We start from the raw sequence: 25674 nt of genomic DNA, 5'->3' as shown, positions 1-25674 counted from the left end.
AATCCTAAACGTTGAGAAGCATCGATGACGGGGGAACCAATAACGAGACGACGACGACAACGACGACGCTCTCGCATGCTCGCGGACAATATTTCTCCGGCCGACATAGACCTGGTTCCGTAAGTAGGTCATCCCCCCCCCGCCATCGGTCGCGCAACCTCCTTCTCACCGCTCTCCCTCCTCCCCTTTCGCCCCCTCTCTCACCGGTATCTTCGACCGCGGCAATACCAGCGGCAATCCGTCCGCCTGCTCTCTGCCGCGACCGCGTGCTACTCGACCCTCCCCCCCCTCTCACTCGTGCAGACCTCTCAGGCGGCACCCTCCACTCCGCGTCGGATACCTGGCCGCGCGCGGTGGCATGCGCTGCTGAATCACTTTCACTTATGCCGTGCGCTGTGTTGGTTATACTCGGTGCGCGCGATCTCTCTCTCTCTCTCGCTCGCTCGCTCGCTCGCTCGCTCTTTCCCCTCAGTCTTTGTCTCTCTCTTTCTCGCCTCTCGTTGCCCGTCGGTAAAGGGACACGCGCGCCTTCTCTCTATACCCACCGAAACGCCGAAGGAGCCTGACAGTAGTGCGCGCCTCGGCACCGTTCTCTCCGTTCACAGTTTCGCCCAATTTTCCAGTCTACCGTTGTCGACACGATCGCCGTCGTGGCATCGTCGCGCGTCATAAAGTTGTAAAAACGTGTTGGCGCGTACGAAACAAACGTCGCTTCGTTTTTTGTTTCCCTTTTGAAAACGCGCCCGCTGGCAGCAACGTGCCATCGCGTCTCGCGTGATCTCGGGACGGGAGTGCGCGACGTGTGAACAGAGGAGCCAACAGCAGCATCATCGTCGTCGCGCTCGCAACGACGATTCGATATACACCCTGGAGCGCGATCGTAGATCGTCATCGCGTCCTCGTCGACGACGTTGTTACCGCCGCACGCTTGTGTTGATACGTCACGTATGCTGTGTCCCGTAAAGGCGGCCTCCCCGGCGGTCTCTACCTATCTATCTACCTACCTACCTATCTACCTACCTACCTACCTACCTACCTACCTACCTATCTACCTATCTACCTATCTACCTACCTACCTCTACCTACCTACCTACCTACCTACTCCGTGTACCGACAATAGGGTGACTGAGGAGGGGAGAGCGGGCCCTTCGGGAAGGCAACGAGTCGAGAAGACGACTAGTTGTACGCAGATACGCCAACTGTCAAGTCGTGTAGTCTCGGGCTCCGATTTTTCGTCATCATCGTGCGCGCATCCATCTCTCTCATTTATTCGTCAACTCGCTCTCGTTTGTGTTGTGCCGGTACAATAATTAATTGAATCTGTATGTGTGTATTCCCGCGCGCGATACGTCAGTTGTATACAATCGCGATCGAACATAACGCGTCACATTGTTGACAATCGTCGAGAAATTGTACAGATTGTCGTTTTGCTGTCATCGTTTTCGCGTGTGCTCGTTTATCGAGGTGTACGCCGGTGTAATCACGATTCTCTCCTTCGTGGTGCGTAAACGGGACGTATTACTGTAAAACACGATCTCATCTACATTGTGCACGGCGATAACATTGGATTACAGTGCGAATCGAGAGGAGACGGCACCTTGGTGTGTTGTTCATTGCTTCGTTCCGACAGTGTGTCGAATGTTCTTCGCGCGCGAGCATCGACAATTATATTACGATCATGTCTCGGACGTAGTCCCGTCAAGTTTTAGCGACCAGATTCCTATTAGACGCGTACGTTTGGTGGTGTACGATGTTTTTCCTCGATAAATCTGTGTAATTCGTGAAAGAAAGAAATAGAGAGAGAGAGAGAGAGAGGGTGACTCTAGTGATCGATAAATATTTTTCGTGCCACGGGCAACCGAGTCCGAGAGTGTGTGTTTTTTCTTCGCGTGCACGCGGGGTAGCTGCTCCCATTTTATCGCGATTGTGCCGATTTGTTGTCATCGACATCGTCGTCATCATCGTCATTGATGGCGACGTTAAAGGGTGCATCAGGTCGCGCTTTGAGAACGTTAAACGATTGACGCGCTGTTACCAGTTTTCTCGCTCGTGCGATCGAGACATATCGCGAACGTGACGAACCAACAGGGAATAGGAATAGGAATACGTCAAAGTAATTTATTAATACTCCGGAAATTGGCACTCGCAATCGTACATTGCAGTGTCCAGCTAGAAATTCGGCAAAGATTCGGCAAAGAAAATTTGAAATAAAGAACGAACGGCGGCATCCGAGAAGAAGGTTCGATAGCTGATTTATATATGTGCCGATACACGTGCACGTCCATCCGGCGTGCGCTGCTTCTCGCGCAAGGGTGATATGTTATTGGAGATGGAGCAGCATCCGGGCCTGATATCCCTAAACATGTCGCCGTTCCACCTGAGTCCGCAGGGCAGTCCGCAGGCTGCCGGACAGCAGCCTCCGCAGCAACAACCGCAGCCGCACTATGGCTCGTCGCCTTACGGTAATTGCGCGCAGAGTTCGCCGTCGCCCATGTGCCATCAGCAGCCGCAGACTCAGTCGCAACAGCAACAAATGTCCGCGCATGGTCAGGCGGCGCAATCGCAGGGCGGCGGCATGTCAAACTTCGAATCCAATTTCTACGAGGTTGCCGATGATAACCGATGCCCCATGTGCGGTCATAAAAATATGTCCAATTATCAGTACGGCCTGTTTACGTGCGATAACTGTAAAGGTTTCTTCAAGCGCAACAGTTCGCCGTGTAGCAGCAAAAAGGTCTACGCGTGTCTTTTCTCTCCTACGGGGGGTGGTAGTAGTGGCGGCGGCGGCGGCGGCGGTGGCGGCGGAGGCGGCAGCGGTAACGGCAGCTGCGGCGCGTCCTCGCCGTTCGAGATTTGCGCCAACAAGAAGGTGTACACGTGTCTGTTCCCGCCAACAGGAGCCGGAAGCGGCAACGGCGCCTGCGGCGGTACGTCCACCGGTCTGGAAGGTAACGGAGGTGGAGGTGGAGGTTACACTGGCAGCAGCGGCAACGGCAGCGGTGCGGCCACTGCCGCCGGTGGTCCAGGCGCGGCTAACGTCGCGATCAGCGGAGCAGGCGGTGGCGGAGGCAGCGGAAGCGGTAGCGGACCCGGCGTCGCCGCCGCGGGAAGCGGCAACGTCGCCGCCGGTGCGGTTCCTACCGGCGGTACCCTATGCCATCCTGGACTAGGCCAGGTCGGCGTCGTAACGGGCTCGATACCGTGCCCGTCCGAGTTTCCCGATACCAAGGACATCATCATCGAAGAGTTGTGCCCGGTATGCGGCGATAAGGTGTCGGGCTATCATTACGGTTTACTCACGTGCGAGTCCTGCAAGGGTTTCTTCAAACGCACCGTCCAAAACAAGAAGGTATACACCTGCGTCGCTGAGAGATCCTGCCACATTGACAAGACGCAGCGGAAACGATGTCCCTTCTGCCGTTTTCAAAAGTGCCTCGAGGTCGGCATGAAGCTCGAGGGTGAGTTGCTCTTTTACAGTGAGACTATTAAACTAAATATACATTATCGGACAACGAACGAGCAGCGAAGAAAAGAAAGAAACGCGAGAAAACAAAGTTATTTGAAACTTTCTTTGTACCGCCTTATGAGCGAATACAACTTGAACGTGAATCGAATGTTAACAGACGCTTTGTTTGTATTCGCTATGGCGTAAGCATCTTTTGATTTAACGGCGAATATTTGCATTCGTTGGTCGTTTGTTCGCTCAATAGATAGTATTCACTTTTAAGTCTACGTCGGAAATGCATGATAAAAAAAAAAGACGATAAAGTGCTAAAAAAATAATAAATTGGAGAAAAATTCTATACAATCTTTCAAGAGCTCATTATAAGATTACGCTATAAAGATCAAGGAAAAAGAATAACAAAAAAGGAATAAATAATATTACAAAGATAATTTATATCGTATATAAAAACTGCCTATAGCATTTAGTATTTTGCATTTTTAATAGCTAAGTGATAAGCAAGGTTTGACATCATCACAACGTAATATGCGAGATAATCTCCGAAGAACAGAAAAATATTATCATTAACGTTAAAATTTAATTAAGATTAAGAAAAGATATATAACTTTGCCAAAATATCCGAATTAATTTGTAGTATAATTGGATAAGCAATCGGTAATTATTAATATTAATATCATAAAAACATCATGCGTAATATATTTTGTCGTATAATATTAGACATTTAAATGTAAATATTTGTTAAAATTGAATTAATTCATAAAATCGGAGCGAATATAAATTTAAAATTAATTATAAAGAACGCGAAAAGATTTTTTTACCTACTGATATATAATGTGTGAATAAAAAAAGATATATGTATACATACACGGCTTAAGAATCCTAATCATTGCATGTAAAATAGTTACGTCGCAAAAAAAAGTATTTTATTTTTATAGTTTTCATTTTTTTATATAGCCCGTGATGTGAAACTATATGTACTATAACATTTTAGAACTGTGATATTTTAATTTTGATAAATAAACTTATGCGATAATGGTTATCGTCTGAGTGGCGATGATAACATAACACTTAATGCATTTTGTATATAATTGATAATAAACTCATAATAATGCATGTTGATCTTTGCAAAATGAAAAATTTCGTTATAGCTAATATTATTTTTAAATTCATACACGTACATTAAATGTATATCTATTATCTATGCCGTATGAAGGATACGTACAGTTTTGCGCGGAACATTAAAATACAAATCTTTTTATTATTAATAAAAAACGCTCTCCGCGAATATCCGATTCCGCGACGCGTACATAATCGCTCGTAATTTATCGACCGCATCGCGTCATTTTAATAATTTCGCCTTTTACTTTCACCGCGCGAGCTGTGTTTTCCCACCAACACAGCGATCCGGTGTGTGTGTCATCGGCGTTATTGTATATATAATATTGTATATATAAAGAGTTTCATGTTATCTCTTATATAGAATATCTCCGCACGTGCTCGCGCCACTAAACATACGTCAAAAGTCGTTTACGCGCGCACAACAGACGGCGTCTTCATCGTTCTCATCGTTGTCGTTGATCGCGCTTAAAAGTCTCGTCTCGACCGAACGTTTCCGCGCCACGCTCGTACGAATTTAACCTTATTATACGCACACATATACGTGATTAACCGAGTCTCACCGACGGCGTGTGCTCTCTTTCGTCATTTTAAAATTAAAACTCGGGAACGCGCGCGCTCGATGGCGAACGATGGCACGTATCGCTTATAGTCGCGAATCGATCGAGACCGCGCCTCCTTCTCGCGATATTTGAGTCAAAGCGAAGAAGCGGTCGTTACTACATGCCGGACAAACGAAATTACGTCACGGCTGGCACTAGTAACACGATTACGCCTCATTATTCACGTGCTCTTACATTCGACCTCATTTAACGCCTACGTTAATATTTTTTTTGGCAAACACTATTTTTATATATTATGTATGTATAAATGCAGAGAAATATTCTACACACAAAATCTGATCTCTCTCTCTCTCTCTCTCTCTCATAATTAAAGTAATTAAATCTGCTAAAGTACTCTTGCTATAGAATAATTTTCTTATTCTTAATTATCTTAATTCGAGACAAGTTGGAGAAACGTTAAACACAGAATCGGTCATATGTGTGTATAATAAAGTGTGACGTATAATATAGTTAAATTAGATACATATAGATCGATGCTCCAATTGCGATGCGCATCGCGCCACGATAGCGTCGTATTCTTGAAAACATGAAATTTAGGCTCGTCAGGTTAAGCGAAACGGCAGTTTAGTTTGTAGCATCTAATGCAATTCAAGTAACTGGGTCTAGGCCCTCAAGGCCCAACGATTAAGCGAATCTCGAAACAGTTTCTGTCGCAATTGCCGCTTTTGCACACCGTTTTCCACGACGTTCCTATGACGGCAAACGGGGGGCGAGAGGGGGGAAGGGAGATTGCTTAATGCGGAAAGTTTCCAGAGTGCTTGCGAGAGTTTACGAAAGGAAAGAGTTTCCTTACATGCGCCAGCCGTCTTCGAATGTAAAGAAAAGATTTGTGACGGCGAAAACTGCGCGTGAAATGCCGTTTTTCGATAACGTGATCATCGGTCTATCGACTACGACCGCGTCGATCTGCGAAAAGTAATTAAGCCGAAATGCGAACGAGTGCGAATTCTGAAAAAGAGACTATCGATAAGAGATCATGAATTTGATAATCGTAATATGATCGATAATATTATTAACAATAAGATAACGTTCGTTATCGCGATTAGACGCTGCGACAGAGTAGCAATGTACAATGCGAGAAAATAAAAATCGCCTTTAACTTTTTCTCTTATCGTGAACGAAAAATCGTTTCTATATTCGAAAGTTCAATTTTTTCTCTCGCGTTGTTTATCGTAGCATTGACAAATATTCCTACTTTCATCGAAACGTCACGTTTACTTCGAAATCGATTGTTGCTTGACGTTTGATTAATTACGGCATTTTTTTAAATCGGCATGAGCTGCCTGCTTTCTCGAATAATTCACGGTGAAATTGAAAAGTGGAGTTGTCGAAGATTGTGAAAGAAACATCGACGAGGCGGGAAAAGAGGCAGCAAAACACACTTGTGGTAATCGCGCGATAACACCTGTCACGGATCTGCAGCAAACTCGCTGTTTTTAACGACGCATGAATAAGGGAATAAGGCTCGTTCGGTATAAAACGAGCGGTTTTGCGTTACGGCTTTATAAATTTGATTTGAAATTCATTTCGTGTCAGCAATGAACTCGTTGGACGAGACATTCGCGTTTATGACAAGATTTCCGGGACGTGTTGAAGGACATATCCATACGATCGAGTAATAATTTGTAGTATAGCCCCATGACAATTTATTTACTTTACACAAAATTATTATATCACAAATATTTCTTATTTTCAAATATGATCTCTCTTTAAATTTTAAATAATAATACAAAGGCTATTTGATTTTTTTATATCAAAAATATTAATGTGTTAAATGTGTTAAATATAAGTTAATTTCTCCGCGTTAACGAGAAATTAATTATTTTTTAAATTTATAATCGATTATGATAATCGAAGAAATAGTAGGAAATTATTTATTCGTATTTTTATCTGGCATTAATTTCTAATCATGCTAAATAAATTAGGTTTGTTAACTTATTTATTTAAATAAAATTATTCAATTTTGAATTTTATCTGTTTAATAATATAAATATTGAATATTTTTCTATTGATTGGGAATATTATACTTAGTTATGTGAATTGGGAATAATCTGTTGACTGAAAAATATTATATATTATATATTGATTGAGAAAAATATAATCACAATTTTTGCCTTATTCTGCATTTTAATGTATATCGAAAGTTGTCAAATGTGACACGAGAGAGAACGAAATTCCTTGCTCCCGATATTATTTAACGTGTCTTGAAACGGTGCGCTTTTGCGCAATTTACAAACACGTATACGCAATAAAGTGCCCAACGCTCAGGTTTCAGTTTCGCAGGTGCGAACAATTTGCTCGACAGTTAAGTACATGAACTTATCTATTCTTGTATTGATGACAAAGCTATTTTACTCTTTTCGCCGGATAGTTTACTATCATAATATATTTGCGCCTAGACTTATTGATTTGAGCCTCGAGAGAGAACTTAACAGCCATTTAAATATTTTTCGACATGAGATGAAAATCTCAGTCAAATGCGCGAAAAATATTTGTGAAATGAACGCGAATACACGTTGCGATAACATCACGCGTTATTTCCTTATATCGTGAGGCGTTTCTCCGCGATGGTTTTTCCCGCTCAGGAATATATTATTTATTAATTATAAGTGCATAACGAACATTTTACATGGTTTCGCTGAAACTGATATTGAAATGAAAAAATATTCATATATGTAAATATACGCATACAATTTGTATCGTGGTAAAAGACTAGCTTTACCGTGATGTCACGTAAGCAGGCTCTTATCAAAATTATGTTCAAATAGCGGCGATAAACAAAAACTAATTTTGCATTCGACTGAGTGAGTGCAACGCGAGTGAAATGTGTCCGCACATATTTTGGCATACGTAGGAGAGAAAATTATATTCAAAGAACGTTGAATTTTAGAAATTAAAAAAAAAATGGAGGATTATTGTAGAATTATCGAGTTTTGCAAACATACAAACACACAAAATATTTTTTAAACTAGTACAACGTTATAAAGCAAGATAACGAAGTAATATATAAGATAGAAATAACGGTATAATTAGGATCAAATTCACCCCGCATCTTTTCCTTGCCCGATCGTTCGTTTCAAAACACGCAACATTTTCTCTCTCTCTCTCTCTCTCTCTCTCGTTAAGGTTTGACCTATCATTTTTATCAACAGTATACGTTACATATTGTATCATTACTATTTTCATTATTACTGGAATGGTTTTGGTGTAATGATTGATATTTAAAAACGATAATAATTATCTATATATATATATATATATATATATATATATATATATATATATATATATATCGGCGTGGCCGATGCCGGAAGGAGGATCACGCGTGTGCGTCAAGAAATTATGCCGTTTTTATCGAGGGATTTTAAAGGCAGGATAGTATTTCATGACCGTCGTTCGCGGCCACGGGAACGCCTTCCGTCCTACGAACGTGCGCAACACGTTGGAGCGAGGCTCGTTAATCCTTTTGCAGCGTAATAAGACACACACACGCGCACACACACACACACAAATAAACATACATAGAGCGGTCCTGAGATCGATAGAAAGGTAAAAACTATAATTTCCGTTCGCGATGAAATGAAGCACAAGAAGTTATCTTCCGACTCGGGAGCCAAGAGAAGCATACTCGTTGGCTCATCAACGCGAGATGAGAACCCCTCGCCACGAAACTAGACGTTCTTTGTTTACGATTGGCTGTCGCGTACAAAAGGGTCCCCGTAGTCGGTACCGAGTGCACGTGCATGTCGAGACGCGGTCGGGAACATGTCGCGATTCCGCTCGGTGGCAACAATTTTATTCCCCGGCTCGCTCCTACAAACGTGTCTATATATAGAGGAGGAGGCAAAACTTCCTTAGGTTCTCTTTCGCATTCATGGGAACTTTTTAACCTCTCCAGCCGACTCACGAGATGATGAGACTTGAATGTTGCGTGAATTAAAAGAGACTTTTCGGACGATTTGTGATTTTCCGTGTCGAAAATGTTACGGCCATAAGCAATACTCGCAAAGAATATTAATTCCCCTAAATTTTAATGAAATTTACAATTAACGGCTTTCTGTAACGAACAAAGTTTAATTTCGGCATGTTTGCTTCCGTTTTTCCGCTGATATTTAAGTTTCGAAGTTGAAATCACAATGTCTTCTTATATTTGCCATGTTATATCGTGGAAGCTACTGACGATAAAAAAACATTTCTACAAGATTTTTGTTTTTTTATGATTTTAAACGCATCATAAAACGAGCTAAAATACATATAAAAATATTATCTTTAGTGCTCAGTATAATATTTTACTTTTAAAAAAGTTTCGTTTGTTGAAATTAAAATATCAGTGAAAATAATGAGTTACAAAATTATTTTTCTTGATTTTATGGTCTACTAGATTGTATCAAAACAGGAAAAGAATTTTTGTAGATACCTTTTTCTTAGTCTCTATTTTAATTTAAAACATCGTATGCGAGATAAATGATTCGATTGATATACGAGATAAAAATGTATGCAATATTCAATATAAAATATCAGTATAAATTATCAGTATAAATGTGCAGTAGTAATGTGTGTTGTTAGAAATAAATATACGGTAATAAATAAAAGTTAATTTGTACTATTAACGTGCAAATTTTGTTTCTATATCGATCTTATTTCTCGATATACATATTACCTTCATTCCTCGAGATATAAATAAAATACATGCATATCTATCGAGTCTCCATGCGGACAAAGGGTAAATTTATCTTATGGATTTAAACGCTAATTTTATTAGCTTTTAAATCCATGATCGCTTGGCCTCTCGTGATCTGTATATTGCGCAACTAGAATCTAGAAATTTGAGGTAGAATGCGCTTTCTTACGTGTCCATGTTAATACTTACGGGTGAAAGCTTTTCGATCGTAGATCCGGCAATTTCTTTTAGATAGTCAAAATACATTATTTTCACCTAATTCTTACATCAGTTTCGACAACGAAACTGATGTAAGAATTAGAATCTGCAAACGCGTTTTTATTCCCGTGAAGAAAATGGAGAATTTTGAAGACACATTATGTTAGAGAAATCTCACACCAAGTCACACGTTTTACAGAAAAATTTGTCAGAATAATATCCAAAGCCCCAGTACTTTATCTATGAAGCAAAAATCGACATTTTACGGTTTCGAATTTTTGTTGGAAAGATTTATCACCTCTATACATACTATTGAAATAAATCATTACAACAGAGCTTTTTTTTCTCAAAAGTGCTATTCCATTCTATTATTTCCGAAAAGTAAAAATGTGTTTTATTTAAAGTATTTATGACATAACAATAAGAACTAAAAATAATTTGAAAAAAATTTCAAATGAAATTCCTATTCGATCGATTTTCTCTTATAAGGATAGCCAAATGTGTGAGGCTGTATCCCTATTAAAATCTTATTTATAGAATTTTTCGTCTACCGATAAAATTTGACTTAGAGTGCCCGGACTAAATTACGTACGCTCTATTAATTTTGTTTTTCGCGGAGGTACGGTAATTCACGAACGTAGGGCGCTTTGAAAGAGCGGCGAGCCTTAATAAATGTTAATAAGTACGGAAAGTTTGAAAGGGGCGTTTGCCACATCGTCGATTCGTTCGTGTATCTGGAACGAAATGCAAAAACTTGTCGCCGACGATAATTTCACATATCAAACAGAATATAGGTGTATCAATTTTTTATTTATAAAAGGTGCGAATTTATAATCGTATTTCGCGATCGGTGACGATCGGTGACTCGCGGCGCATCGAAACCAGTTTGGTGAACACAAAAACGATTCTTTTTCATCATCGAACTCGCGGATATCTTCTACATTTCTGTGTTTCAAGGTCGTGCAACGCGCATTCACGTTCAAGGTCACTTTAACAACGATGGCGATTGTTCGCGAGTATTTCGCGATCGGTTACTTCTTTCATTTGTCAAACGTGGTCTTGAGTTTCTAACGTAGTTGAACTTTCCCGACAAAGGTATGCACATAGCCATGTTTTTTTATCAGTTTATTGAATATCTTTAATCCTTGTGTCGCAACAAATCTTACTACCTTGATATGTATGTTTTTCTTCTCTTCGCAATATTTTTAAAAGAGAAAAAATATTCTTTATGTAAAATTTTCTAAATCTGAGAGAAAAACATTTTGAAATAAATTTGTTTGTACTCTGAGCCTATTGCCTCTTATTATCGAACATTTGTCGAAATAATTTTTCGAAATTTTTCTTCCTTCATAAATGTTTCAAAATTAATTTCTTTTTAACATCTTGTTTTGTGATTATCTTTTTGGAATTAATTATTATAAAATATAATAGATAAAAATTTTTGGAGAAATTTAATTTAATTTATTATAAATTTATTATTTCTTATAAGTTGTTAATTCTATTTAATTTAAATGTGTGAACATTTATTTGTATCATTATATTATTGCAATTTATAGTATCAGTAATAGTCATTTGTATTTTTCCTTTAAGCAAAAAAGAAATGCTTTTGTATATGCGTGTAGCAAATATACTAATACACTAATTTGTATACAAATAATTACGAATAATTATGAGAAGATGATTATGATACAATGGTGTATATATATATATATATATATATATATATATATATATATATATATGAGTGTTAATATTATATATAACGAAATAACGAGAATTATACGTATGTTTGCATTATAGGGACGAAATAGAAAGAACGATGAGAAACAGTTTTAATTCGTGTATATACTATAAATATACAAATTTTATAAAAAAAGCAGGTCGTGAAATTTCGTGAAACCTGCAATCCGGCGTCCGTGAAGATTTCAAAAAAGGGGACATGTTTTCGGAAACTGGGACACACTGTGGTCATCCTGGGAAACTAATGCGGTACGGGGTATAACGGAAATCGTGTACGGCATGCGCCTTTATTTAGAAACTCACGAATTTCATAATTATTGTATTATGTCGCAATCATCGGTACCTGTGTGTGCCTGCTGTGTGTACCTGGTGCCCGTCGTCCGTCCATCCATTCGTCCGTCCATCCGTTCGTCCATCCATCCATTCGTCTTGCCCGCCGCTTGTGTGTTCGACTCCTACCTTTGTGCCGCTGTTGGTGGGAGGGAAAGGTTAAATTGAGGGGGACGGGAGATTGTGTAATACCCTCGTTGAGCGAAGTCTCATCGTCTTCTTTTCTCCGAAGCTTTTACTTCTTTCTCGGCTTGCGCGTGCGCGCGCGCGAATGCCGCGAATTCGCATCGAATGCACGGAGGGACGTGGTCCCCCTAGTATATTACGTAAGCATTATTTCGTTGTGTTTAATAGCCCATCGTGTATTAGCGTATCATTAATTGAAACGCCTGCTGTCGGGACGGGCAGGTGCGCGTACGTTATCGGAGAGCGTCGTACTGCGATAGCGAGTAGTAAACGAGTAGAGTACAGCGAATATAGATATTTAGACTTCGATCTTATAACAATCATTTATAACTCTTGTTTATAACAGTTTTATCGACTCTTTTATTTTCTTAATTTAAACTTTGACAAATTTTATTAACGCGAAATTCGAAACATAATATAATCAGAATTATTATACGCTTGTTGTATCTCTTAATTTTTTTATTTAATATATTTTTCAATTTTAGTTACATAAAACTTCCGTGCGGGATTGTTAATTGAAATTTTTATCGGCAGAATTTTAGAAATTCTGAAAAATATTAGTATATATAAACGCACATGTTCGCTGCCCTGTCCTCTTTGTTCGCCGTGCAGTATGTGTGTATTTCCGACGCTGGAGCGTGTCTTTTTTTCGCGCTCTTTCGCAATACGCGCTTCGCTAACATCGTGTCGCCGCGGCCGAGTATGTCGTGTCACTCGGAGGGATCCGAGAGCCGCGCGATTGGCCCGACCGTGGGCGAGCGTAGTCACATGGTCGCTCGTTAATTTCTGACGGGGAGAATCTGACGTCACGTTGGGCCTCGTGGACCAGATTCGCCGCCGAGTGGGTTTCCCTTTCTTCTCGATGCAACTCTCATGTAATCTCTCTCTCTCTCTCTCTTTCTCTCTCATTGAAGATTCGGCGCCCCGAGATCGCTCTTATTAACATGAACTGTAAACCGGATATAGATTGCATTCTTCGAAAGGCTCGTGCCGCGTGTACTGATGGCGTGCGCGAACGTGTTTGACGCAAACGAATACCTGAATGAACGACGTAAATAGTCCGCGATACACACTCTGTCGCCGATGTTATCTGTTACGTGTATGTAAATAGAGCGAGAGAGATGAAGCCAGTAGAGCGAATACCGGTAACAGGATAGTTTTACTGTGCATTATTGCGCTCCAGTTTAAAAACCTATGCTTTCTTCGATGCATATGAGTTCAGGATTATTTCGCGATCTTTAATATGAATATAAATATCTGTATAGACATTTAATAGACACAAGAATATCGAAGAATTATTTTTTTAATAAAGAATTTAGAAAATTAATATAATTTTATTTGTTACTTGATGTTATTATTTTTAGACTTTATTTTTATTATTTTATTCAACAAATGCCATTCCACTTGCATCGATGAAATGATTTTTATCATTCATTGTTCTTTGTTTATTGTTTATAGCCATTTTTTCATTATATCATGTGTTTTGTTTCGTGAAAGAAAAATTAGAATTTATTTTTGTGAATGATCAGTGTGTAAATTATTAAAAATTTCTGCAGGCTTTTTGAATATGTAAATTTTGTAACACACGTACGAGGGAAAATATATATATATATAAATACGACTAAAATAATTCCGCGAAGATGGGACTTTTCCGGTAAGCGTGCGTTGTAAAGTTGTGTAATAAATGAGACTGCGAGAATCGCGTGCGCCGTTTCTCTAATGATCGAGGATCAATAGAAATGCGTCTCCTTTGATTGGCCTCGCGCATTAACTTCGCGTGACTAACAATTTCAGCTTTTTGTTATATTTGTAACAATCTTAATATTGTATATGATATTAATCTTAAATCATTCGTTATCGTTTTAAATTATTTGTATCATTAATCAACTTATAGACGTCTTTACACATTATTCGCAAAATATATATCTTATATATGTTGATAATTTTAATATAATTCCGTGGAAAATTTTTATATTATATGACCTTTTATAAAATATGCGCTTGGAAAATGTAAAGTTTAATTATAATAACCACACAGATACTACAAATGATAAATACTTATAAAACATATTTTGTATATATGTGTTTTGATAATTTTGTAAAGCGAGATCTTGTACAATAATACGCATTTACGGTAATTAAGTATGGCAATGAGTCAAAATTTCATAATGAAAGTTTTATCTGGGAACATCATTATTTTTCGCGATTATTTTATTTAAATTGCGTCAAATATCTTGACATTTACCAAGTAAATAAAATTTTTATATAAACCCTTAAAATATTTTTACGATTGTCAATTTTCTCTATCGTTAATCTTGCGTAAAAGTGATCAAGATTTTAATATACACATTCTACGCAATTTTGATAAGTTATTTGAAAAGGAAAGAAAAAATTCTACGTCTACCCTGTTAGAACAGATCGAGGCGAATTTTGCAGCGGATAGTTTCATCTTTTCGCTCGGCAGCTGTGTGCTGAAATTTATTCGATTTGACGTGTAAAAGAAAAAAAAAGTAAGCCATGTAAAATTTCACAAAACTTGCTGCGATTCGGACTTATTCGTTCTGTGAACTTCGATTGAAGAGAAACGTCGTACAGTGGTCACAACAATTCATGTTCGTTCCAACGACCGGCAATCTCGTACATAAATTCCATCAGTGTCACGATTTGGCGTGCATATCCGACGATCAAATCGCACCGCGTAGCAATATGTTAGGGATTTGCCGCCCACGCGAATCGTTACAATTCACTTGGTGGCCACCGAGCGGCGAATGCCGGGAATCGTCGTCGTTGAATCGCCACCATTGCGTCGTGCTTTTAATCCTTTAAACAATGGCATAGCTTGAGAGAGGGGGGAAGAGGGGAGGACAGATCGGGGTCATGGCGCACAGACGAAGCAGTAAAAAAGAAGTTAATTGAAATAATTGCAATGAATTTATATTTTGATCGCGCGTATGGAAAATTTTCTGTGATATTTTTGTGAAGTAAATGTAAGATTGAAATTTTACCTATCGTTTTGCGACCCTGTTGAGGTTTCTTGGTCTCTCTTTTGCGTTTTGCACCCGCATAACGCCAGTTAGTTTGTTTATCTCTCTGTTGCAACAAAGTATATTCAATCCGATGAATTATATTTTTAATACTTTCCATTAGGCGTATAATCAAATTAATAGTAAGAGGGAGCGACAGAGTATCGAAAACCTAGTATAGATTATTGTCCTTCAAGCATGTATACGTTTCATTGGAAATAATATTAAATTCTAAAAATTTCTGTAATAATAAAAATTAAAAGTATTGAATATTAATATCTTAGATTGTTATATGAGATAAAAGAATTATTCTCGTTGCTTTGATTTATTACTTACAGATCCATTCACAGATTTTAGTGCGATCACAGATTTGACAAATCGTTTTATACAGACAGCGAATGTATCGCAATGGAATTCTTTTGTACATAATTTTCAAACTCTGCTTTGAAAGTTTGGTACGAACTTTCGAAATCGATTTTTAAGTCTTTCATAACATATGACTTCCATCTTCGATGCAGATGAGGTCCAAAGAGAAATATGAGAGATTTTCTGCTTTTAGCATACATATTTATGGTGGCTGTCATGACCACCATGCTTGAAAGCGAGAACATTGTGAGAAGGTTGAAAGGGAAACAAGAACGTTGCACGCACGTGCGCCAGCGTGATCCGCGTGTTAAGCCACGCGTGCGAGGCACACTGTCTTGCCAATACGATCCGCGAATTGGGTTATTTCGAAAGTGTATAAACATTCGAAAGTAAACAGCGTAAAGAAGCATTGCGATACCGGTGAATATAACAATCGCGTCATCGGGACAATGCTAAATGATGATTAGCGAGCGAAATTTTGTTAGTCCTACTTCACATTATTATGATTCGTTGACGATATTTAAACCTGTTTCTCATTAAATGATAAATAATTTAATATCAACTTAAACTTGCTCGCATGATCGTAATCTTGTGAAATTAACGACACAGCAATAATTAAGAATAATAAAAAAAAAAGAATTTATTAATACGAAAAAAACGAGCAATCCCACATCTTTTAAATGAATATAGATAAAGGCTAATAATATTTACAACTTTAATATTCTTTTTTCTGATAGCAACACAGGTATATCCTTTTTTTCTCCGTCTCTCAACTTCTCGATAAAATAAATCATTGATTAGATGAAGACAGCCAAGTCGCATTATAATTATACTAATAAGTAATAAAAATATGCAACGTTATGCAGGCTAATTATATTAACTACATTTATAGTAGCAATTTTTAATACGGATAAAAACAATATTTTCAAGATTATGAATTTATAAATGAACTTTTCGAATCGTGTAGCATGATAATTTACAAATCTTTTTCCTCATTCGAAAGAACTAGTTCGAGAGTCGAGAACGTAGATCCGTGTCGCGTTGGATCCACCACCATCGCGTCACGAAGATCCCGGCGGGTTCGCGTCACGAAACCGCCATCATCCGTGGGGTGGAAAGAAACAGAGCTCGCGCGCGGACGAGATAGAGAGAGATAGAAAGAAAGAACCGCGAAGTAGCGGCGACGCGCGACGTATTATACATATATACATACGTCAAAGGAGCGCGCCTTCGCCCGGCCAGCCGAAACGAATCGCGGGGCCGCGCAGGATGATGATATGGCTACGGTTGCGCGTTTGACTCTACGCAGTGTATCGATAGTATCGTGGAGAGGAAACGGCGGGAGAGCGAGCGAGAAAGAGGGAAAGAGAGAGAGAACGAGAGAGAGAGGAGAGAGGGGGGTACTCAGGGTGGCGGAGGCGGCAATGTGGAGCGGGTAGAGGAGCAGGGTTTACGCGCGGCGGTACGCGAGGTCGGGGGCAAGAAGGGGGAGGACAGGGCTATGCTCGGCGCAGGCAGAAGTGGACGGGCAAGAGCGATTCAACCTCCTTTCACTTTCAACGAGCGCGCTCGCTCGCCGTTTCATGCGCGACCGGCAAACACTCCGCGTACGAAAATAGGCAACGCTGCTGTTTTCGCCCCGGAGTGTCCCGGAGCTGTCCTCTCCCCCTTCCCTCCCCCTGCGGGAGAGATCAGTTCAGAGGCGACCAGAGCGGCCCGCGACCTCCACGACCTTCTCGCAATGTGGTGGTTTACGAGGTTGGCGTCGCGACGCCGCTTCGTACCTGACCCTGAGGTGCTGAAACGGTAAGTGAGATAGGTGAATGAACACGTGATTGTCGGCTTTTCGGGTGATTCGCTATTTTATTAGATCTGTAATGTTTGTGGAATCTCTATGAGGGTTTTTCGTAATAAAGCGGGCTTTAGTATCGAGAGATCGCTTTACACAAACAAGCATGTAACGTATCTCAGATTTGTCACACTTTTTTTTGTAGACTTTCGCAATTTAATGATTAATTGCAATTGTTTGATTATAAGGAGAGAGAGAGAGAGAGAGAGAGAGAGAGAGAGAGAGAGAGGCGAACAATAATTGGTTATATATATTATTAAAAACTTGCAGGGAGACGTGAACGAGTCGTGAATTATCTGTGTTAATATGTTAATATAAATCTGGGTCAATATAAATAATTTTCGGAAAGATCGGAGAACGCAATATATTCGATGATTTTTCAGAAGAAAAAACAGGAAATTTGATATTATTGAGCGCAGAGGTCTAATAATTTCCCTTCGCGAAACAAGCATAAAATATCTTTGTAACAAGATCGGAGATTGTATAATATGTTATACGCTTTTACTTAATATAATGATTTTTTGCGGTGTTCGACTTTCTAATAGTTTACCATCGAATAACTTTGTACGCCGTAAAAAATTACATCTTCAACAGACGAAGATAACAATATAAAATAGTCGATGCGATCTAAAGAAATCACATTAATTGTCGTGAACATAAAAGGAGATAAGAATTGCTTTCCAAACAAGGCTGATTATTTTAGGATTTCCTTCACTAGTAATTATTAAGGTTAATAACCAGAGATAATATTTGTAATCACACACACCTAAAACTAAACTCTGCTATAGCATTTTCATACACAATATTTTATATCTTGAACTGGCAGTAATAAAACGCACAGTTTTAATTACTTTTTAGATATTAAACACTTTCAGAACATCAATGCAAAAAAATTTAATATAATAATATTTATATATTATTAAATATTATTTTTTAATTTTAATTTAATTTTACGAGAAATACATGCAAGCCAAGGAAAATTCTACATCGTAGCAAAGAGAGTTCACATCTGTGTAAAAATAATTTATAAAAGTTATTTATATACATAAGCATAATTTTCTTTACGGGGCCCGGTATCAATATTTACGTGTAGAAAATGAACGATTTGCAAACGAATCCTTACGAAAATCTCTTGGGAACCAATTGCCCCCAATAGTTTTAAACGCTCCCGGCTGTGTTCCTTTCGTGTTTAACTGGTAAGCAGGAAACACCGCCTGCGCGGCTAGTAAAAAGCGTAAAATGTGCCTACGAGATTGCACTAGCGAGCGTTAATCGACGATTATTATAGATTACGCGAGTGATCATTGTGACGTTTATCCTTTGCGTCGTTGATATATTACGAGTCCAGTGAGTATGCATTAAATCGCGTGTATACATATTATGGCTTTGCTAGATTTCTCCGAAGTCGTACGTACTCGAAAATTTTTTCTTCATTGAAAACAAATATCGTTTGCGATTCGAAATATATCGTACCGATAATATTATTAGATCTTGCCAATTCCACGATTTCTTTCTTTCGCGAAGTTGCGGCAACGATTCGTTTGATAAAAAAATAAAATTTTTTTTTAATTATTTAAACATTATATTTCCAAATGCGTGTTTATATTATCCTTACACCTTACACTATTGATATTAAATCATTATTATCTCTTTTAAAAAGTTTCCTGAGCTATAATTGCACAAAATTGACTCTTTATTAAAATATTTGAATTTAAAATAGAAACATATTATTTTTAATATCTCGTTTCGTTGAAGAAATTATAATTGAAAGTTGAGAAATTCTTTGAATAATGTGAACTTTAGCATTTAATTTCAGATAAGTTTCTAATTAACTTACATTAAAATTCTATTAAGATATAAAATCTTGAAATAATGTCACTTATTAAAAATTTACATTTTGATTAATTGATATATTCATTATGAAAAAATCAATATTTAAATACGATTAAAAATTAATAAATGCAAAATAGTTTGTGTGTGTGTATTTTAAACTTTAGATTAATATTTCTCGACATTCAAATATAAAATTTTTCGAAATAATTCGACGAACATCGATGAGCTTCGTGTACGGCAGATGGTAGTTATCAGTGATCAATTTGAAGATGTCGATATGTAGAGTCGCTGCTTTAGATGCGTCCGTGATAGCATGCTACTATGAGTGTGGAAACACACGGACTGTCGAATATAATGTCATGATTTTGCGCGTATATAACAGAAATAGCAGGCGGTACCCGCACTCTCACGCTTTGTCCCACTTATCTAGCGATTAACCGTGACTTCCGCTTTCGTCGACGTCCGACTCAGAAGACCGCCAAGGTTGTTTCATTCACGCCCGCGAGATTTCCCTCGATCGGCGAACACGCATTTTTCAGCAACGATCGTCTCTACAACTATACTGCAGATCGACTGCGGGTCTCGTTGCCTTCGCGTCTGAAATTTAGGATGATCTTTAAAGTGTTGAAAAATCGAATTCTTCGGTCATTTTTAATTGCAACTCTTAGTATCGATGATTTTCTAAAGAATCGATTTTTCTCCTTGTGTACGTTTTATTTCCTATATATTTTGAAAAATCAAATGCGACCCGATTTTTAGACCGTATCAAATAACATAATATAAAATAGCGGAGAAATCATTCGCGCTCGTTCGCGGCGTATCCATCAAGGATAGAAGTCGAGACGCTGCATTGCATTTTACCTCTTGATTATTATTAAAGATTTAAGATTTAAGCGTCAATAAAGAAATAAAACGAAGACATCACGATGAACGCAAAGTCAGCGATTCTTCCTGTTGTTCCAGCTGTGCGAGCGGACAGGATGCGAGGAGGTAGGAATAAATTTGGACCCATGTACAAGAGAGATAGAGCGCGCAAATTGCAACTTATACGTCAACGACAAATGGCCATTCAATCGATACGCGGCAGTCTTGGCGACCCATCCAGCTATCCGCCCGCGGTGACGCCGTTGCTGCACATCAAGCAGGAGATCCAAATACCTCAGGTCTCGAGTCTGACCTCGTCACCGGACTCGAGCCCGTCCCCCGCGACCGTGGCCGCCGGCCTGGTCACGACGCAGGCCGGCGGTGCCGGTCAGCACCAGCTGATCGCGCCGTCCAGCCAACCCAACATCGGCACCAGCAGCGGCGGCGGTGGCGGTGATGGCGGCAGCAATCACCTGCACAATCTCAACCCTGGTCTAGATAGCAAACCCTGGACCGCCAACTCCACCTCATCCGGGACGAAGGTCTTCAACTTTGGCGAACAGTCCGCGCAGCCCCACGGTGGCGGGGTGGCGGGCTACGCGCCTAATCCCGCCGCCGCCGCCGCTCTGAAAACGGTTAGTCCGATGATAAGGGACTTCCTGTCATCGATCGATGACCGCGAGTGGCAGACGTCTCTCTTTGGACTCTTACAAAACCAAACGTACAATCAGTGTGAAGTGGACTTGTTCGAATTAATGTGCAAAGTGCTCGATCAGAATCTGTTCTCGCAAGTGGATTGGGCTAGAAATTCGACGTTCTTCAAGGATCTCAAGGTAAGCATCGAGTTTAAGAGAAGTCGCAGCTTTTCTAAAACGTGTATTATTTGGTATTTTTTATTCATTTTTTTTTTTTTACGAATTTGATTATCATTTCTTTTTTCGTAATATTTTAATTTAATATTTATAAAGACAAGGATGTGGGAAAATTTCGACATAATATGACATGGTTTTACACGGTCATATGCGTATTAAAAATCATATTTGCACAATGGTCGTGTCGAGAATCTTCTTCTTTGAGAGAAGTTTTGTTCTTACCGATAAATAACTCGTTGCCTGGCCTGTTCATGCCATGAGCGGGGATGTGAGGTAACCAACGGCATTGCACAATCACTACTGAATGATTTCAAGCATCGCCTCATATCTAGGTCATAACAAGATACGTTTCTGGGTTATGGCGATTGCTCCAAAGCAGAAGGACCACGTTAATTATAAATACTTTTAACTACAAAGTTTTGCAATTATTTTTCATTTTTGCTTCAACATGGCGAATTTGTTAATAATGTTATAAAGTGGAAGGAGACGGTTTTGTTTAAACTTACATCGACAATATGGTACGTTGCTACCGGATCTTCATATTACAGTTTTGTTAAAATCATATTAAGCGTGTAAATAAATTTCTCAAAACATGTAAAAACGTAAACTATCATATATTTGTGTTGTATGTTTTTTATTGCAAAAAGAAATGTTGTCGAGTAAATAAAATGAATATTAATAGCATAATTTGTATATATAAGTTGCAATTATTTATATTTTATTTAAATTTTACTATTTTATTAACATATGTTATTTATTATTTTAATATGCACATTTTATATGCACGTTCTTAAGTTTAATTATTTTTGAAAACAAAATATTGTTATTATTATGTTGCCGTATAAAATTTTTATGCAAAATATGAGGTTCTAAACGAAATATAAATTTTTTCGCTGTATTCATTATTATTTATAAAAATCTGACATTTACACAATGAATAAATGTTCTTAGGTTGACGATCAAATGAAGTTATTACAACACTCTTGGTCGGATATGTTGGTGCTAGACCATCTTCATCAAAGGTTACACAACAATCTACCCGACGAGATGACACTTCATAATGGCCAAAAGTTTGATCTCCTTTGCCTCGGCCTACTCGGAGTTCCTGCCTTGGCCGATCTCTTCAAAGATCTATCCAAAAAACTTCAGGAACTAAAATTCGACACCTCCGATTACATATGCATGAAATTTCTAATGCTGCTGAATCATGGTAAGTAAAATTAAATTCATACGTCGTTCGTCTCGTAAGTGACGAGTTTTGAGAAATAATGGATAATAATTAAAGTGATAAGATTCATACATTTTGTTTTAAAGTAATCAGACTATTATATATTGCATATCTCTTTTAAACATGATTCTTATTGTTTCGTATTGTGTCACATCATACAGATTTTCTGTAACAATTATTTGAAACATGTTATATGATGTAATCTCATCATTTGATTTTTATATTTTGTCCAACTTTTAAATAAATACATCTCACATATAATATTAATGATTTGTAAATTCAATTTCATTTATAAGACATGTGCGTATCGCGTATTCTCTGCATAAATGTATATATTTATTTAATTCAGATGTCCGTGGACTAGTAAACAAAAAGCATGTGCAAGAGGGTCACGAGCAGGTTCAACAAACGCTTATGGAGTATACGCTAGCTTGTTACCCATCTTTACCGGTGCGTTTTATTGCGAAACACTCCCTCATATATTCATCTAAAGTAGGTTAGCAGACACTAGATATTTAATTCTTATTTTCGATTTGCGCAGGATAAGTTTAACAAGCTACTAGCAGTATTACCGGACATCCACGAAGTGGCAACTAGGGGAGAAGAGCATCTTTATCAGAAGCATTGCAATGGAAGCGCGCCGACGCAAACGCTTCTCATGGAGATGCTTCACGCCAAGAGAAAATGAAACGATCGGGTTCTCTTGGTAATTTTTGCCATCGAATATAATTCATTGAGATATATATATATATATATATACATACATATATATATATATATATATATATATATATATATATATATATATATATATATCGAAAGTCCTGTTAGTGCCCCTAATCGTGAGACAGAGTGGACCTCAAAGTACCTATTAAGAGCTAAAATGCTAAGGTATCGGACCAAGTTAAGGGGCCCTGGTTCAAGATATACCTATGCATACAAATCAAGTATAGACGTATACATACTTTACTTATATATATACACATAGTATATGTATTATAAAGTGTATTTAAATATATAAACACAATGACATATATTTTCTATATTTGATGTTGAAGTTTTAGAGATGTATCCGTAAAGAATACCCCTGTTGGCGGGTACAAGAGCAGGGAAACAGTAAGCAAGATGCCTTGAAAACAGTACAAAGGGTGGTTAAACAAAAAAAATATTGGTCAAAGGGCAGGCAACTTTTGTCTAAATAAGTAAAGCTATTTTTCTAATACTTAGAAGCGAATTTATTTTTAAGCATACCACACACACCACTGAAGCCTTGCTCTCACTCAAACGAAATATATATCGTACTACTGCTAAAGAGAATCGAAATCTCTCTCTTTCTCTCTCCAGATCAATCGTGCTTTTGCAAGGGATTCAATGGGCATACTTGAATGACAATGAACTTGTATGTGATATACAAATGTGTTTATCGCACGGCCACCTGGGCATCCTTAGAATTTCCTATAAAAAAAAAATCTGCATTTTGTCACACTTGCACACAGCAGGGCTATATTGTAAATACTAGTTAACACATTCCAATTATGTTGTAAAGTACGGATCATGTTAAATATGTAATTATAATATTTTGTGTATAGTTGAATAATGAAATGAAATAAATATATTTCTGTTGCTTACTCTTGAGGAAAAATCATTAGCTACTTAATGTCTTCACTAATTTTAGAATCTTATTCATGTATCTTCTTTATTACTTTTCAAATAGGTGGCGGAAAGAAATAACTACAAATTGCGATATTTTACTACTGTATGTTGTACATAATAAAGATTCTGTTTTAAGAAATAAAAGAATCATTGGAGCAAGGTTTATGTGGTCCTATATTGTCTAGCGATTAATTCTAAATATATAAGATAACAATAATCGCGCGCGCGCGCGCGTATCGCAGTTGTTAAATAGAAAAATATTTAGTAAATGTTAAGATAGAGCGATCGAAAGTAGAAATTTTTCACTAATAGATTATTATTATTATTAAATATTAATTATTATTAATTATTACTATTATTATTGTTTAGCCGATAGTCAGAAATTCTTCAGTGCTGTGAAGGTTGTCTTTTCGACGCCTGTGGTATATCAAAGCCATTGGAAATTATAATATTGTGTCAGACATAAAGCTTAAATGTGACAAAAGAGACAGAAATCTCTCCTCGCACTGGTAGATTGGTAATGTTGCCCGTTGCGACTCCTCTTGTATTTATTCACGTATCAAACACACGTACCTGCTGAAAAAAAATGCTATTTTACTACTTTCACTTTTTCCACCGATTTTTCGTAATATATGTAACTAGAGTTGTAAATGACTTGTTGACAAGCGCAAAACTCGACTTCGTCACATTAGATTAAGAATCGAGTGTTAAATCAAATCAAGAGAAGAGCGGTAACGAGTATTATTACCACGGAAATAAATATTTTATTGAGGGAATCGTACATGTACTTATCGCGCGAGTAAAGATTTGTGTCCGTCGTCAAGTTTGACTTTATACGCCGATATAGAAAATGCTAATGTTCCCAAATTTTCAAATCGCCTGGTTCTTCACATTGCATATAATCGGAAACACAGTCTAGGCTTATCATTACTCTCATCTTCAGTGCTTCTTTACAAAAGAAAAAAAAAAGATTTTATTTAACTCACGACACGAATGACTACCTCTTCATATCTGTATTAAGTTTTTATACTTTTACATTTTTAGTAACCACATACCTCAGAATAGACGCCCAGATAGCAATTTGAGTGAAATGAGTGAATGTAACATGCATAAACAGATATTTTTAATCCATACAATGTGTATAATTACACATTAAGAAACTACGATATGTAACAATTTATTAAAAATATCGTATCCATTGTATATGTCCACATTTTAGATCTTAGTTATTATAATTGTATTTTCTGCAAATTAGTTATAATTGTGTCACCATGTGTTAGTTACTACTGTCACAATTGAAAAAAATCGCTTTAAATCATACATTGCTGTTTGGGTGAGACAAGTTCACGCTACCGTTTATTTATTGTACATCGTCTTTTTTCATTTCTAAGACTTCCTGCTGAACGTGTCGGTCTGATAAGTTTGGGACAAATCGTATTAATCGCAATCATCTCCTCTCTTTCTTGTTAACGAAAAAATAAACTAAATTTTGAAGATATAGCTCTATGTATATATATTGGTATATAGGATTAAGGCATATAAAGCGTGACATATTGATCTTTTTAAGAGTTAATTTTAGAAAAAATTTTATTTCTTTTTACAAATAAAAATTACACACAGGATTTTGAAAGGTAATATTTAATGGTAAT

At 38.0% G+C, this 25674-nt stretch overlaps 2 protein-coding genes across 2 annotated transcripts in view; both read left to right on the top strand.

Moving 5' to 3' along the window:
- Window positions 1-25674, top strand: part of LOC126849476 (uncharacterized) — an 85666-nt gene that overhangs the window by 57045 nt on the left and 2947 nt on the right. The window lies entirely within an intron of this gene.
- LOC126849463 (nuclear hormone receptor FTZ-F1) lies at window positions 443-24185 on the top strand. Its single transcript, XM_050591306.1, has 5 exons — window positions 443-3458; window positions 20372-21105; window positions 22096-22354; window positions 22722-22822; window positions 22914-24185. The coding sequence occupies exons 1-5, from the start codon at window positions 2318-2320 to the stop codon at window positions 23058-23060; spliced, it is 2382 nt and encodes a 793-aa protein (XP_050447263.1). The 5' UTR covers window positions 443-2317; the 3' UTR covers window positions 23061-24185.

The sequence above is a fragment of the Cataglyphis hispanica genome, chromosome 5, assembly GCF_021464435.1.
Source record: "Cataglyphis hispanica isolate Lineage 1 chromosome 5, ULB_Chis1_1.0, whole genome shotgun sequence".
Classification (NCBI taxonomy): domain Eukaryota; kingdom Metazoa; phylum Arthropoda; class Insecta; order Hymenoptera; family Formicidae; genus Cataglyphis; species Cataglyphis hispanica.
The sequence above is the reverse complement of the archived record's forward strand: the minus strand, read 5'-3'. Positions and strand labels throughout refer to the sequence as shown.